The sequence below is a fragment of the Dendrobates tinctorius genome, unplaced genomic scaffold (assembly GCF_039654945.1).
Source record: "Dendrobates tinctorius isolate UK_male_01 unplaced genomic scaffold, ASM3965494v1 ptg000084l, whole genome shotgun sequence".
NCBI lineage: Eukaryota > Metazoa > Chordata > Amphibia > Anura > Dendrobatidae > Dendrobates > Dendrobates tinctorius.
The window spans coordinates 38,664,644-38,681,795 of record NW_027361752.1 but is presented as its reverse complement, the minus strand read 5'-3'; the positions used below and the strand labels follow the sequence as shown (position 1 = coordinate 38,681,795).

General features: G+C 42.4%; 1 protein-coding gene across 2 annotated transcripts in view; it reads left to right on the top strand.

Moving 5' to 3' along the window:
- The window catches only part of EVA1C (eva-1 homolog C), a 101,003-nt gene extending 86,976 nt beyond the window's left edge, over positions 1 to 14,027 (top strand). The window contains exons 5-9 of one of the 2 annotated variants that reach the window (XM_073584548.1): positions 3,287 to 3,439; positions 5,037 to 5,180; positions 5,486 to 5,566; positions 8,359 to 8,448; positions 11,109 to 14,027. In XM_073584548.1, the coding sequence (XP_073440649.1) occupies positions 3,287 to 3,439; positions 5,037 to 5,180; positions 5,486 to 5,566; positions 8,359 to 8,448; positions 11,109 to 11,494 (854 nt within the window). In that variant the 3' untranslated portion in view covers positions 11,495 to 14,027. The remainder of the gene's footprint in view (positions 1 to 3,286; positions 3,440 to 5,036; positions 5,181 to 5,485; positions 5,567 to 8,358; positions 8,449 to 11,108) is intronic. The other variant, XM_073584549.1, reaches the window with a different exon arrangement.
- The last annotated feature ends 3,125 nt before the right edge of the window (positions 14,028 to 17,152 follow it).

Genomic DNA, 17,152 nt, shown 5'->3' with positions numbered 1-17,152 from the left:
CACGCCCCATCAGCACATCATCGAGCAAGTCACCCAGATACAGGAGAGGGTTGCGAAGGTAATGCCCATCATAAAGGAACACCTCTTCCAGGCACAAAAGGCTCAATTCCGGGTCTACAACTGGTCAGCCAAAGATAAGACAACTTTCTCCGCACCCGATGGGTGCTTCCAATACGTCCGGATGCCGTTCGGACTGCAGGGAGCTCCGGCACCTTCCAGAGATCCATGGATTTCATACTCACACCCCATACGAATTACGCTGGACGATATCGTAATCTACAGCACAGATTGGGGAAGTCACCTGGGAAAGGTACATATGGTGTTTGATACTCTCAGGAAGGCGGGGTTCTCTATGAATACAAAAAAGTACCATGGGAAAAGAGGATACCTATGATTTCTAGTATGTAGAAGTGATCTCAAATCCGAGATCAATAAAGTGGACGCAATCCTGAACTGGCCAAGATCGCTCTCAAAAAAGCAAGTTAGGGCCTTTCTGGGAATCATGGGGTTCTACATGGGGTTCATTCCAAATTTTGCCATGATGGTTGCAGTCATGATCAACCTCCTTAAGAGGACAAAATCTCTTATGGCCAAATGGACATTGGAGGCAGAGACGACCTTTCAAGAACTGAAAGTAGTTCTGTGTAAGCAGCCGATCCTGGTAATTCCTTCAAGAATGAATTTGTAATCCAGCCGAACTTCTCAGAAGTCAGATTAGGAGCAGCCCTTTCTCAGGAGATACTCGGAGGGCAGTGTCCTGTTCTCTACCTGAGAAGAAAACTGTCAGCATGTGAGAAATTATTCCAATGTAGAAAAGGAATGCTTTGCCATAAAGTGGACGGTGGATACATAGCAATATTAACTGTTAGGGCGAAAATTTAAATTAGTGTAAGTCTATGCCCCACTCAGGTGGATGAGGGAGAAATGGGGGAAAATGCTTGGGTTACACACTGGTTTCTAGCTCTGCAGGATTTCCACTTCCATGTGGAACATAGAGCTGGAAAGTTGCATAGTAATGTCGATACTCTTTCGAGAATCCCATGTCTAGTGGTAAAAGTTGCCAAGCAACGTGGCTTTAGGCGGGGGGGAGGTATGTAACATGGCTGCCAGACACATAAGGTTTGGGGAATATGTGTCACAGAGGTAGATGTCCTCTGTGATGTAAAACCTGGAGTAATGCATTAGTACAGATAATACTAAAAGGGGTCATTTGGAAATGTGATGGATGGTTTTTGATGTAACTAGCTAAAGAGTTGGGCGGGACAGCTGCTCACCATATCTCCACCCCCTGGGTGTGGTGCATATTGTAAAATGATGCCCGTTTGTCTCACAGATTGCTGTGTGTGGATATGTGCAGATCTTCAGGACTTTGTGCCATTGCTGAAGGTCTGAGAAGTTAGACTGAACCCAAGCAGGCAAACCCGCATTATTGTATGGACTCTTTACTTTATGCTTTACTTTATGCCGGACAAGGGCTGTATTTAAGTTTTCCTGTGATGTGATTTATGAGAAAAGATCTAAACCAGCCGGACTTTTAAATAGAAACGGTTCCTGTGATACCTCATCTTACTACAAGTAAGTAGCATTGTTACAAGGTGTGTGTGAGGAGGCCAGAGTGGTAGTCGTGGCAACGAGCTGTAGTGTTCCCACACCCTGGCGCCCCACAGATTAAATACAAAGTCCTTTCTGTAGTGTGTGTGTGCGATTTGTGCAGCAGAGTTCTCACTTCAGATGCTGGAGCCCCATTGGTCTCTGTCACTCCAGCTTCATGTTTCCAGGTTTCATAAAACATTGCAGAGTCACAGTCCTTTTCAAATAGTTCAACTTTACTGATAACATGGGTACTCATCACTTTGGCAGCATGTTTAACACAAAGCCTCATTTCCTGCGCTTTCCCTGTCATCCGGGCATACTCCATTCCTTCCATATCCTCTGCTTCTGTTCTCCCAGCAATCCCTGCCATCTCTGTAGACAATCCATGTCCCATCTGTATTTTCTGTGGCACCAGCTCCATGTCAACCCCTCGTCCAGTTTCAATTGGGAAAGGTGCCAGGAGTGCCATCATAACGACTCCCGCCCCAGTCATAGACCCCGGATACTTCCTAGGGATGGTCCTGCTGAGCTAGTGTCCATCTGCACTACTCTACAGCCTGGGGCCCCTTACTGCCGTCCGCAGTTTTATGCCCATGGCCTGTAACTGTCTGCTCCACTGCATGCACCCTGCCCTTGGGCAGGCTGCCCAGGCTTCTGGCTCTAGTCAGGAAGTGCCTGTCCTATAATTTCCTGCTCTGTGCTGTCCCTCCCATTTACATAACCCATGTGCTGCCTGTACTTTATTATCACTCTATGCTATTCTATTCCTTAACTCTATAATGCCCCCCTCTGTTCTAACGCCTATGGCTCTATGCTATCTAAGATCCTATCCTAGTCCTAATTCTATGCAGTACTCATTACATACAGGATACAGCAAGACATAGTACATTTGCATTACAGTACATGACATCACAGTATATAAACACTTATAAACAATGAGGTGCCAAATGTAACCTTGCGAACAGAGTCCAGGAGAGAGAAGGCACATGAGGTTCCCCGCCACCTCCTTACACTTGTATACAAAGCGCTCACCGGGAGTTCCTCAACTCCTGGCCTAGTAGTGGAAACCGTCGCAACCTCGTCCATCACTCATCAGTCAATTGTGCAATTGTCCTGACAATTGGAGGCAGCGGAGTTGCGTCCCCTGATAAATTGGAGGCAGCGGTGGGATATACGTGATCTCTCCGATGTTCTCCCTGATATTACTTAAAAACCATAAATGATTAATCTTTCAGCGATAGACCTTTATATATTTTTTTAATTTGTTTTGTTCTTTCTGCTCTAATGTTTCATCTATCAAAAAGAAAAAAAAAATGTACAGCACTATAAAACAAAACTTTCTCAGGTGTGTGTCTGTGTTCTTGTGGATTTGCCTCCCTTGGTCACAAACATTGTTTATGGCTTCTAATGTAGCCTAATCAGGATGAATAGTACAGATCTGGGACAAGCCCTTTAAATGTATATATACATGTACAGAACGTCTAAAGGATATGAGTCTACTGCATGGGAAGAAGGTTAATGGGTTACGGGTTGTTGAGTGCCTACAGGTGTCATCATCAGAGATTCAGTCACCAATAAAGCTTGTATCTCTCGAAAGAACCATTGGGAACCTTCCGCCTGCCATGGTGCACGGTGGATGCACAGTGTTGACACTTGTACAGACTATTTATTTAGTTTATGCTTCTGTTTTTAGCGGAGTACAAATCGACTTCTGTTTGTGAAAACCGCGAGCTGAAGCTTCACTGCAAAGAGCCCAAGTTACTCAACATCTACTCCGCCATCTACGGCAGGTTTGCTGATGAAAAGAACCCTTGTACCACGGACATGGACCGAGGGACCCCATATGGTGAGCATATGTGGATATGATTTAGGAGCATGTGGCTAAAATTAATCGGGCGTCTCAGAGTATAAACTTAAAGGGGCTGAGCTGGAATAGGAAAACATGGGTGCTCATTTCCAGAAAATGATCTACACATGGTTTAAAGCGGTATTCCTATCTCCATGATCCTATACCAATATGTAGTGGGTATAATAATAAGAATACTAGCAAATATGTCTAATTAGACATATAGTATAGTTCTTCTGATTAGCAATGTTGTTTACCCCATGTGAAGGGCACTGCAGTAGCTTAGATATCTATGGTTACCAACACTAACAACTGACTAACTGTCTTTATGAGTGGTCGTAATCATGGATACCTAAGCTGCTGCAATGCCCTGCACATGTGGTAAGTGACATAGCGAATCAGAAGAACTATGCTTATATTTCTAATTTGATATATTTGCTAATATTATTATTATGCCTGCTACATATTGGGATAGGATCAAGGAGATGGGAATAAGTCTGATGTTGTAGCTCTGCTTTAGCAAAGTGAATGGGGCTGAGCTGTGAATGGACAGGATAACACCTTGAAAACCTTGAAGTAACTGATGGGGAAAAAAAAGATACACGATCCTCCGATTAGGAGATATTCACCCTTATTCGCTTCTTTCTTCATCTATGGACATAACTACTACATGATAAGAAATTTGCACATATCAGTAGAACATTTTGTAATAAATATTTTTAGGAGAAGGTGAAATCAACCTCTCTTCCCAGTAGCTTGTAGTGTCCTTTTCCTGCCTGTGGGCTCTATGTAATGTTCACAAACTTCTTCACTCACTAGTAAGACAGTAGATGTCGGAGGATAGGAGGTGGGTGCAGATGTAGCCTGAGTCATTATGTGATGCTTATTTGCTGTGAGAGGGGAGGAGAGAGCTGCACAGTGTAGTTATACAGCACAGTTCAGCTCACCATTTCCTCACCAATTCGCTACACTTGGGTTATGAGAAGGCATCCATTCTATTTCATGCTATAGTCTACCCAAAATATCTACCTAATAATAAATTCAGTGGCAAATAAAGACACAATGGTTCAACACCCACTAAATTTGCACTGCCCTGGTCCGTCTTCTAGTTCGGTGATATGTGGCATTCGGACCAGGGCAGTCTTTACATATGAGGCTCACACTTCAACTCAGCTTCCTTTGACGTTGTCATGTGCGTCATGCTGCAATGTCACGGCATTGCGAGGCCTAGTGGACACCAGTGGCGCCCAGGATGCCAGTTGCAGAAGTGAAGACGGCTTTGGGATAGTTGCCCAGAGGACCATAGTGGACAATAGATATTTTTTCTGAACTCTAACCCCACAACACTCTGACCACCATTTGCTGATATAATGCAGCCCTCGCCCTAAACTGTCATGGAGAATTGGTCCCAGACTATGAGAGGTATTGTGCTCTATGAATTGATGAGCCAGGCTTCCAGAGGGTCCCAGAGGTGGGATTATGGCAAATCCAATTGATATGCTTCTTGAAGTGAGAAAAACATTTCTGTTCTCACTTCTTCATTTAGATATCTCTTGCAAAACTTGACCGACTAACAAACTCTTCTTCTGTTTTCCAGACTGTATATCATACTCGGCCCTAAATGTGCTTGCACAGAGATGTTATGGGAAACAGAGATGCAGAATGGTCGTACACGACAAACATTTCGGAAGTCCTTGTCTACCTGGAGTCGTGAAATATCTTACTGTAAATTATTCTTGTGGTAAGCAAAGGTGCATGTCCCCATTAATTATGCTGTATACTATGCTGGTATTGCAGCGCACATCAGGAATAAGCATGAGTAGGTTACTTGTGCAGTAATCTCTAGAAAAAAAAAATGAAAACCCATGTTCTGCTGGTGGGTCACCTGGACCCTTTAGAGGATTTCTGGTCCTCCTATGGACTAGTTTGACCATGAGTTGATGTTGCGCTATATTACTTATTAAATACATTGGAATAATGCAACATCTCCTGCAAATGGTGAGAACTTGTGGTAGACAATAGACCTTGTTTCTTTTTCATTTATAGTTCCAAAAATCATACTGAAAGAGGTTGACCCCAAGGTTTCTTATGTAATGCCCCCTACGAAGCTGAACGATGGTAAATATGGTAATTATCTCAGATTATCTCTGCTTCTCTTATATTTTGTGTTCTTGACCATAGATTGAAGTAGGTAATAATATTTCCATATACTGTAACAGCTGCTGCAACTGTGCCGTCTCTTGTCTTCTCTGAGTTATACAAATTCTGCATTCTGGAAGGGTCAATATCATCTGTTCTCCAAGACTTTTTTACATGAACGATTGGTCGTCTCTTCGCTGAACAATTTTCATGTGAATGATGTCCTTTAAAGGGGTTTTCAAAGACTCTTTGAAAGGTCCGGATCTGGGCCAGGTGCTGCAGACCAGCAAAAGGAGCTAAGTGGGGCTGAGCTGCAGTACACATGTATGCATCCAAGACAAGGCGACTTCATGAAGTTGAGTTTCAACAATAGTCAAGACTCGACACTCTCTTGAGCCTAGACCAACAAAATAAAGTCAAAGTAGGTAGGAATCAGATCTATAAGGCTATGTGCACACGTATGCAGAAAATTTCTGCATATAAACCGGATTCCTTCCCTGAAACCGCGGTTTTTTTTCTGCGCGTTTTCCGCGCGGTTTTTATGCGGTTTTTTTTCCGCACGGTTCCATACACATAGAAATAGCCAGATATGCGGAAAAATCCACAAAATTAATGAGCATGCTGCGTTTTTTTACCGCAAAGCGTTTTTTTCGCGGTAAAAAACGCATCAATATGCACAAAAAGTGCAAAATGCATAGAAATGAATGGGAAGCTTATTTTAAGCGGTTTTTGAGCAGATTTTTTGGCAAATCCGCACAAAAAACAGCGGAAAAAATGCTACGTGTGAACACAGCCTTAAGCTTTAACAGACGGAAGAAGTGCATGACCAAGATGGTGGCCACAAAAAGGGGGCACTTAGGATCTTACTAAATTCATTTATTAGTCCCCCCAGGGGACTTAGTATTAAGTTAAAGTGGCCAAATAATATTGCACGCCCCACTTTTCAGTTTTTGACTTTCCACAAAAATTTAAAATAACCAATAAATTTTGTTCAACTTCACAATTGTGTCCCACTTGTTGTTGATTCTTCACCAAAAATTTACATTTGGTATCTTTATGTTTGAAGCATGATATGTGGGAAAAGGTTGAAAAGTTCCAGGGGGCCGAATACTTTTGCAAGGCGTTGTATATTAATATACTAATCTATTGTTTAACTCCTACTATATATCCACACAGTGTCTAGTATTAAGCATCCTTTTTGTCTACACATCATGACATGTGTTTTTACATATCATAATATGGTAAACTAATTCTTTGCATTGAAACTTGTTGCTACCATGTAGTTTTTGTCTGTAATGCTGTGTGTTAGCACCACGCTGGGTCCCTGCTCTGACAGGCAGGGTCTCCGGTGTGTCAGTTTACTCACCCGCACTGCAGTTGGTTCCTCTCTTTCTCATGCTCCCAGCGGCACTTCCACTCAGGTCTCCAGCCATGTCTTAAGGGCACGCTCCAGCCCTCTTAAAGGGCCAGCGTGTGCACTTGCTATTTTCTCCCAAGCCAATGGTTATGAGGCATTATGTATATATTGTTTCCTCTCTACTGGGGAGGTGCCTGAGCAACCTCCCTGTTTACAGTCTAGGTTGTGAAATGTCGCATATCAGTGCAAGTCCTGTTTGCTGTACTCTAAGTACAAATCCTACTTGCAAGCACTCAGATGCCCATCCTGCCTGCTGCGCTCTAAGTACTAATCCTGCTAGTTGCACTCAGATACAAATCCTAATTGCTGAACTCAGATGTAAGTCGTGCTTGCTGCACTCTAGTGTCATTCCTGCCTGCTGCACTCGGATACGAACTTGGTGAGCTGCACTCTGATACAAGCTCTACCTGTTGCTCCGTCCAGTCCGTCCTTCTGAGTCCAGCTGCTGTGCGTCCGTTGGTTTGCCCTGGATCGGCACCTGGCGTGCATCGGGAGCCAAGTCTAACCTCACCATCAGAGGCTCTAGTGAACAGTCCGGTGTTTGCCTAGTCACGTCCCTCCAGGCTCTTCGCGGTCCGTGGCACAGTGGTTCCACAGTCCACGTCTGTGACACTGTGTTGTTCTGTGGATGTAGATCAATGACATCCAACATCATTTTGATTGTGCAGATGATTTATACATATCCTTATCTAGATTATATGCCCATGAGCAATTTTGATAAATAGCATTTAGCACAGTGCGGAGATGTTACTCATACTTTAGCTACTTCCTCCCACTGCGCTTTCATGGTTGCGGTGATATTATTTAGTTAGTATGCATGGGAACAGTTGATATATAGCTATATAATATTTTTAATTTATTGGATAGACATTCTATATTTATCTCCCACATGTACTCAACATAGAGCTATACAGCTTGCTTGAGTATTCCGTATTGACGTATAGATGCAATCGATTGATATGCATTTTGCTGCGTCCCTTTCTGACATGAGGCATCTTATTTTATTTTAATTTTTTTTTCACTTTGTCTTTTCTATCCATGGTTTGTTTGGATTACGTATACGGGACTCACGGTTTACTAACCCTATAGTGGCTGGATGTGATGTGTACATATGACATACTTAGCTTGCATTACCTGTCACTAGCGCGTACCACCTCTCTCCTATTTACATGCTACGGGTGCCGAAGTATGATCAGAATGTGTTTTCATTCCAATTGTCTTCAGACTGTTGCGCCTCATTTCACAGATTATGTATAATTTGGGTATAAAACATTCTATCCATCTATTTTGGCTCTGGAGGACGCTTATGCTTTTAGAATTAACTGAATTTCATGTGATTTTCTAACATTATCTTTTCATATAGATAGCAAGCCCGACCTCTCAGAATCTCGGCTTCCAAGCAGAAACAGACTCTTCTTCAGTGACCTTCTTGCAGCGTATTCCTATGTGACAGGTGAGGGTGTGTCAAGAGAAGTGACTATTATTGCAAGTACGGGTACGGTCAGACGGATTACCTCAATACCACACCCCTTTTCCGTCTGCCCATTCAGAGCATTGAGGTTTCCTCTTAGGACCCTCTCTATAAGTCAAAAAGGAAAAATGTTCTTGCAAAAAAAGGGGTTTGAGAAGCTGTGCAAAAGTCCTGTAGTGAATCACAATGCAGTTGAAGGACCTATCTGAGGCTCCCGTGACTCTTTCACCTCTTGTTTAAGGCTACTTTCACACATCCGTTTTTTTAAATCCGGCACGATGCGGCAAAAATTGTGAAAACCGGATCCGGAATTGGATCCGGTTTTTTCACATAGAATGTAATGATCGCCGCATCGTGCCAGATGGACATGCGGCGCCTCCGGGTTTTGCCGGTTACGGCAAACATGCGCAGTCCGGCGTCTGCAAAAAACGTTGGCTGCAACTTTTTTTGCAGCGCGGACCGGCTTTTTCAACAGCGCATGCCCAGGCACTGTGAGTTTTAACCCCACAAGTGCCCGGCGCGCATCTCTCTCTCTCTCCCCCTCCCCTTCTCTCTCTCCCTCTCTCTCTATACGCTCCATACCTTTCTTTGGCTGGCTCTCTCGTCCCCAGCTGTCTCTCTGGCTGCTCTCTTGTTCCCCGCTGTCTCTCTGGCTGCTCTCTCGTTCCCCGCTGTCTCTCTGGCTGCTCTCTCGTTCCCCACTCTCTCTCCGGCTGCTCTCTCATCCCCCGATCTCTCTCCGGCTGGCTCTCTCGTCCCCCGCTCTCTCTCTGGCTGCTCTCTCGTCCCGCGGTGCTGCGGCTCCTTTAAATGTCCTCCAAGCCGCATCAGGCGCCGCATGTACATCCGGTGGCACCGCTGCAGGTCGGATCCGGCGGCCCGGCTTTTCGACGCACGCCGCCGGACCCCTGACACCGGATGTGTGAAAGAGGCCTAAGTCTGCCTTTTACGGCCCTCATATGCATTAGATAAAAGTCGTCCAAATATGCCAGTTTTGGCAAATTAGGTCAACCATCTAATCTATACAGTTGCCTTCAAACTCTAATATAAATTATATCGGGGGAGATAAGGTTTGGACGTTTCCATCAAGGCAGATACATCTGGCAGGGGCTTACTCCACTCTCCCCATAGAGGACACGTGTATGCTTGGCCCTCTGTCAGTCTGGGAGGTCTCCTCTTTTATTTGGAAAACTTCCGGATACTCCAAGAGAGTTGGCAAATGTGGATAAAAAGCATAAAAGCAATACAAAAAATAGAGTGTAACCATTTTACTGCATGTAGGAGTATGTATGCATTGGTATATCCAAAAGAGAGAATCTTGGCACAGTCTACCATAGTCATATGTTAAGAACTGTGATGAGACGCCATTATAGAATAGTCGATATAGAATATTTGTGATGGCTAGGACTAGACATAGATTTGGCAATTGGCGTTTTGCCATGACTGTTGCATCATGAGCCATTCCTCTTGGAAAACTAAAAATGTTCCTTACAACCAGAGGATTGACTACAGAGTGGCTCCAGAAATCCAAAGTTCCTTTAGTTTGGAAACAATCACTGGTCACATGTTATATATGCCAAAGTCACCTTTAAGGCTGGTGATTGGCTGAAGCACGGACACTTGAATGATGTACAGTATTTGAGCACTACTAAATGAGTTGAGATTTAAAACAGTCTTAATTCTTGACCAAGTTTGTAAAATCACGAAAACCCTTTTAAATCATTCGGTGGATCAAGCAACCATAGCTTGGCCAAGATGCTGCAAAATTGGATTCTAAATCAACTCTCTACAATAGCCAAAGTTTAAGTTTTGTGATATTCACCTGGGGCAACAATGCCTTTTGGCTAAGATCAAGTGGAGTATAAGTTCAAATGGATGGTTAGGTCTCGGGCCGTCTCTGGTAGACAGATACATATGCACACTGGGTGGAAAGGTTGGGGTCTAGACTGGGAGACTCATATAGCCTCCCAGCCAGATGACTCTGAATTGCCCTAGGACCAAAGCCATTAGAAAAAGTAAGTTTAATGGCTATTGATGCAATGTGCCCCAAGAGTAGCCGCCCTGGTTGGACTTACTGGGTGTAGGACCCCAGTTGAGTCTCGAGCACCTTAGCACACACCTTGCCTTTTTCTTTCTGAGCAGGAAGGGTAATATTTAAAACCCTTGGTCAGCTTTGGACCGAGAAAACCTCCACTGGGACGAAAACCTGGATGGACACTGGGTACATGTCCATGGCTTTCCCCAGGCTTTAGCTAGGCAAAAGTATATCCTTGATCATCGCTGTGGCATTCTGGTTCAGAGGGACAGGGATGATTTAATGGGGTCCCTTTCCCCACGGAAAGGACCGACCATAATGAACCCCACCTTGCTCGCATTTTTTCGTGTAACTTCCGACACATTTTTCAGTGCCTTGGCTGCTTTTTCAATAAAAAAAAAATCAAGAAAAAGTTTGTTGTCGAAGCCTTGCATCTTAATACCAAGGTGATGTATTGTTTTTCAGCAGCCATATCAAATGCCCTGCGAGCACGTGGCAACATCTTAGTCATTACAATGAGACCTTTGCACTCATGATGGAACATGCCATTCCAACATGCACCATAACTTAACATACATCCCATATCCTTCTCTCCTTGTCTCTGTAGGTCACCAAGAGAGAGCGGCCTTATTCTTTGTATGCAGTCTTTGCATCGGATTGATCATCACACTTTTTGCTTTAGTGATCCACATATCTTGTAGGAAGGACTGCCGAAAATTCCAGAAAGTGAATGGACAAATTGTTCAAAAAACAGATTATGAAGAGACAGATGGGGGAAGCAGCGAGGAAGAAGGAGAGGATGAAGCTTCAACAAAGTCTCACTTTTCTCAAGAGTTTCGAGAGTTATGCAAAACGCCTCGTTCCGTCCATTGCACTGAAGACGCTGCAGACCTCGCAGAACGCATAGAACGCAGAGAACAAATCATCAACGAAATCTGGTTGAACAGTGGACTGGACATCCCTCCTAGCCGACTTACAATGCCATTTGTCTAACAAGTTTTAGTATGAATCTTAGGGTCAGTGGGGGTCTAACCGGTGTAACTGTGGGTCTATACTCCGCCATCGGTATACTTCTCCACAAACATTGGTGAGCCACCAAATCTGATATAACTCTTCTATGAAGGGAAGTGTATTATACATTTTATAAAGAAGGAAAGAACAGAATTATCATTTTTAACTATGGAGACATAAGAGCTTCTTTATATTTTTCTACGGATTTATATTTATCAATGTAAAATTATTCAGAGATATACAAAGAAGGAGAGAATTTTATTCTGTAAGAAATAGAACATTTTACTTTTTTAATATCTAAATAAATAGGCATTATCACCTAAAGGGGAATTTTGCCCTAGCGATCAAGTCAATCTTCAATTGGATCTGTTAGGTGTCTTATCTGAGGACAACATATGACAAACGAGGACATCGTGAGCTCAGGGATAGTGTGATATGATTTGATTCAATATTTTAATTTAAAAAGTTGTGAAAGCCTGTGAGTCCAGCCTCCCTCGTAAACTATTAGGTAAAGCCTGTGAGTCCAGCCTCCCTCGTCAACTATTAGGTAAAGCTTGAGTCCAGCTTCCCTCATCCACTAATAAATAAAGCCTGTGAGTCCAGCTTCCCTTGTCCACTAATAGACAAACCTGTGAGTCCACCTTCCCTCGCCCACTATTAGGTAAAGCCTGTGAGTCCAGCTTCCACCCCCACCAATAAATAAAGCTGAGTCCTGTGTCCATCACTCACTAATAAATTCTTTGAGTCCTGCTTCTGCCACATATTAATAAATAAAGCATGTGAGTCTTGCTTCCACCACCCTCTAATAGATAAAGTCTGTGAATCCTCCATCTTCTTCCCATAGTCAGAAAGTCCTTCTTCCTCTGTCCAATAGTAGATAAAGCCTGTGAGTCCAGCTTCCACCACCCTTTAATAGGTAAAGCCTGATTCCAGCTTCATCCACCATTAATAGATAAAGCATGTGTGTCCTGCTTCCACCACCCATTAATAGATAAAGCCTGTGAGTCCTATGTCCACCACCCACTAATAGATAAAGTCTCTAAGTCCAACTTCCTCTAGCATTAATAGATATAGGCTGGGGGGGTCCTCCTTCCTCCACCATTAAGGCTAAGTGCACACGTTGCAGAAAATTTGTGCTCAAAAACCTGAATCCCTTCCCAGAAACCGCACCTATTTTTCCGCGGCGTTTTTTGCGGTTTTGATGCGTTTTTGATGCGTTTTTTTTCCGCAGTGGTTTCTAAAAGCATGGGAGAAGCCTAAACCGCGGAAAAATCCGCAAAATTAATGAGCATGCTGCGTTTTTTAACGCGATGCGGTTGTTTCGCGGTAAAAAACGCATTAATGTGCACAAAAAGTGCAAAATACATAGAAATGACTGTGCAGCTTATTTTTAGCGGTTTTATAGCGAAAACCGCGGTAAAAACCGCTAAAAAAAACACTGTGTGTGAACACAGCCTAATAGATAAAATATGTCTGTCCTACTTTCATTCCCATTAATAGATAAAGCCTGTGAGTCTAATGTCCACCACCCACTAATAGATACAGTCTGTGAGCCCAGCTTCCTCTACCATTAATAGATAAAATATTTGAGTCCTGTTTCCTTCACCATTAATAGATAAAGCCTGTGTGTTCTGCTTTCACCACCAAATAATAAATTAAGCCTGTGATTCTTTCTTCTAACGCCTATTAATAAACAAAGCCTGTGAGTCCTGCTTGCATCACCCTCTAATAGATAAAGCCCACTTCTTTGTCATAAGCTTTTTCTATGTGTCAAAAGAGGAAGTAGGACTCACATGCTTTCTGTATGAGTGGGTGGAATAGGCAGTACGCACAGACTTTCTGTATCAGTGGATGGAATAAGCTGGATTCACAGGCTTTCTCTATGAGTAGGTGTAATAAGCAGGACTCACAGACTTTTTGTATGTGTGGATGGAATAAGCAGGATTCACAGGCTTTCTGTATGAGTGGGCGGAGTAAGCAGGACTCACAGACTTTCTGTATGAGTAGGTATAAGTAGGACTCACATGCTTTCTGTATGAGTGGGCGGAGTAAGCAGGACTCACAGACTTTCTGTATGAGTAGGTGTACTAAGTAGGATTCACATGCTTTCTGTATGAGTGGGTGGAATAAGCAGTACTCACAGACCTTCTGTATGAGTGGGTGGAATAAGCAGAACTTACAGGCTTTTGGGCAGCTTTTTACATAAAAATACTGAAGCAAGTCATAGAAAACTAAATATTCCTGAGCCTTGCATCTCACGTCTATCACATAATGCTCTGAAACAGAGCCAATTTAAAAATATAGTTTGTCTAAAATTTTCTTGAGCTCCAATACAAGAGAACTGTTGCTTTTTTGTTTTTTTCCTTTCCCACAAAAAGGTGTTCTGAGCACTCCCATAACACTGTACTCCATTCCATAATGTGGTATAGTGAACTGTAGAAAAAGTATCAGCATATCAAGCATTTAAAGCGAACCTGTGAGCAGGATTTTGCTAAGTAAATTACAGGCATTGTCAGGTTGGCAGTGTTAAACTGATTAAAATGATACCTGGGGTGAAGAAATTCATCTTGTGGTTTTTGTGTAATCAGTGTTAGAAGGTTTCAGTTAATGAGATTCTCATCCTCTGGGGCAGGATTGTAGGAAGAGTCTTATCTTCTTGCTCTAAGCTAGAGAAACCAAGGAAAAACCTGCCCATAGGCTGCCCCAAAGCACAAACAGTCTATCTGTATGATGAGAAACATGTTTGTGCTTCGGGGCAGCCTATGGGCAGGTCTTTCCTTGGTTTCTCTGGCTTAGAGCAGGAAGATAAGACTCTGCCTACAGTCCCACCCCGGAGCACGAGCATATCATTAACTGAAAACTTCTAACATTGATTACACAAGAACCACAAGACTGATTTTTTCACCCCATGTATCATTTTAATAAGTGTTTCAGCACCAACCTGACAGTGTCTGTAGTTTACTTAGCAATATCCTGCTGACACGTTCTCTTTAAATTCCAAATCTGAAGTTTGCCCAGTTCAACTTCTAAAAACCCAGAAAATTCCCAGATTTACCCAAAATTTTCATGAAATCCACTATCTTTGCTGTATTTCACAGGACAGCCCTGCAATTCTTTTGATTGTCTATCCGCTGCCTGATTTTTTTATCATCATCCCACGGATCCACTGAATGTGTCCTATTCTGATCCCGATAAAAAAAAGTCGGTCATCACAAACTCTTAGGTACAGTAAATAATAGGATGACTTGGATGATAGAGAAATTAAAATAGTGACTATTTACCATTTACTTGAATGAGGCTGAGTTGCAATAACAGACACAGCCTGTGAACAAGAGTGGCGCTGTTTCTGGGGAAAAAAAAAAATCAGACCCTTTTTTTTAATCTCATTAACCCCTTTGAGTACTGTGGCTACATGAGATTTCATTGATTTAACTGTAAACATATTTATTTTAGTGTTATAAGGTAAACTAAGCTACGGTAAAATACACACATGACTACTATATACCACGTACTGTATAAAGTGTTCAGCAGGTAATAGCATTCACTCGCACTGGTCCGTGTGCTGTCTGTCTGCCGTCATTTTGACACAAGGACCAAAAATACGCTCTCCTAAATGAGCCTAATTGCTAACGTCATCACCACTCGGTCCTAATTTTTGGGCGAACGAGTAAATAACCCCACAATGTAAAGGAACTATAAGCAGCGTATAATAATGGAACTGAGAAGTTTACTAAGCTCAGAATCTATGTGTTTTGTGTGTTTTTAATGACGTGAACACAAAAGGGAAATACCGTATGTCACACCCCAAAGAGAATGTATTTGATTTAAAGGGACACTATCACCAATGTATAGAAAAAAACTGAGTTGTTTATTGTTTTTAATACAGCATCAATAGCATTTAATAGGATCCAGATTATCGGGAAGTCATAGACAAAATTCTAAATTCTCTATGATCAGTTTTGTGAAATTCTGAAGTTCTGTCCTAGAAAGACTTTCCAGAATATCAGATGTCAAGGAATTGTGCTGCTTATAACTATGGATATGAGATTCTGGAAATGTTTCAGTCGTTTTTTATTTAGAACATGTATTTTCTTTTAATTGAATTTGACTATGACTCTTGAACTTTGGAAGCGGCGTTAAAGCCCTTTGTTTTCGACATTTGCCAACACGAGTGGTCGGCTCGTGATTCCATGCATACTGGACCCTTATTTTTCCCAAAGGTGAGCTGGCATTACTTTCTTTTTCTTCTTTTTACAAAGAGGCAATCATTCATAAGAATGTTGATACCTGCTCGTTGTCCTGTAAAAATATGGCAGCGTTCAGGTGATGAACGATCAAACACCTATTCATTAGCTGATTGCATCCCAAAAAATAACCGTTTTTGGCATCATCTTGCAAACCCCACCAGAACGTCCTATGTTGGGTGTGGGTGTATGCCCCTGAGCTCAGACAGGTGCAAAAATCAGTTAGATCGAAACGCGTAAAGCCTGTCCCATGTGTACTGGCAGCATTCTTTGGAGCGCTATTTTGTCATTTTGACATATGTCTTTTAATCAGAAATCAATAAAGCAAGCTCAAGTGTTTTAACGCAGCTGGAACTACAACCCTTTTTTCTTCGTCATTGACTTCACGTTTGTCTAACGGAGTTCCGAGGTCTCTACGGTGGTTACTGGTGAGCTGGCTACGCTATATTTTCTTGTACTATCGCCCTCTCACAGCAGTGATCAGTGCTCTGATCGCTGCCGTTTAACCACTTAATCACCACTGTCTATCTCTGACAGTGGCATTTAAGTGGTATGGTGCTGGTAGGTTGTCCATCCCAACACCAATCCACCTTAAACACCCCCTTTGATGCCAGGGGGTCACCAAGCCAATTTGAGACCTGCTTAAAGCCCCCTCATCTACCATCTTAGAACTCCCATGGTGTCCAGTCTGTGGCAATCGTGATTTTTACAATATATTGCAATACTTTAGTATAAAACAACTGCTTTTAAAAGTCCAATGTATGAAAATATAAAACTCATCAACCCATATCTTACAAGAAAAAAAACCCCAAAAGCCTGAATAACCTTTTTCTGACTCCACCTCCCTCTAAAATGAATTAAAAAAAACTATCAAAACATTGTATATACCCCAAAATGTTATCAATAAAGAATAAATTTAGGATGTTGTAAACCTTTTTATGCCCCAGGAATCTCTTCTTCACTAGGAAAGCATGAAAAGAAGAATATTAAGGACAGTTTACTGGATTTATTTTGCCCCAAAGTGATTAACAACAAACAATTAAATTATTGTTTATTATTGAGAAATTTGCTTAATAAAATCCCGGGAGGCACTAAATCCCCTTCAGGTATTTTCCTGTTTCTTGAAAGATGTTTTTAGGTTTTTACTAGTTTATTGTCTCAACTCCTCCCTGAAGAGGAAGGGAATGGAGTTTACACATTGCCTGTGACATGCACGCGGCTGCATAGAGCACAGTCGGCAGCCACTCCTGGGCCTTTGAACGGAATCTGTTTCTTTGGCTCAATATGTACAATAATTTCATATAACTATATTATCCGATCTGGCCAAACCTCCCTCTTCCCTCTGTCATAATTGTCAGACTTATTTGATATTTGCACGTACACCGAACAGCCTTTA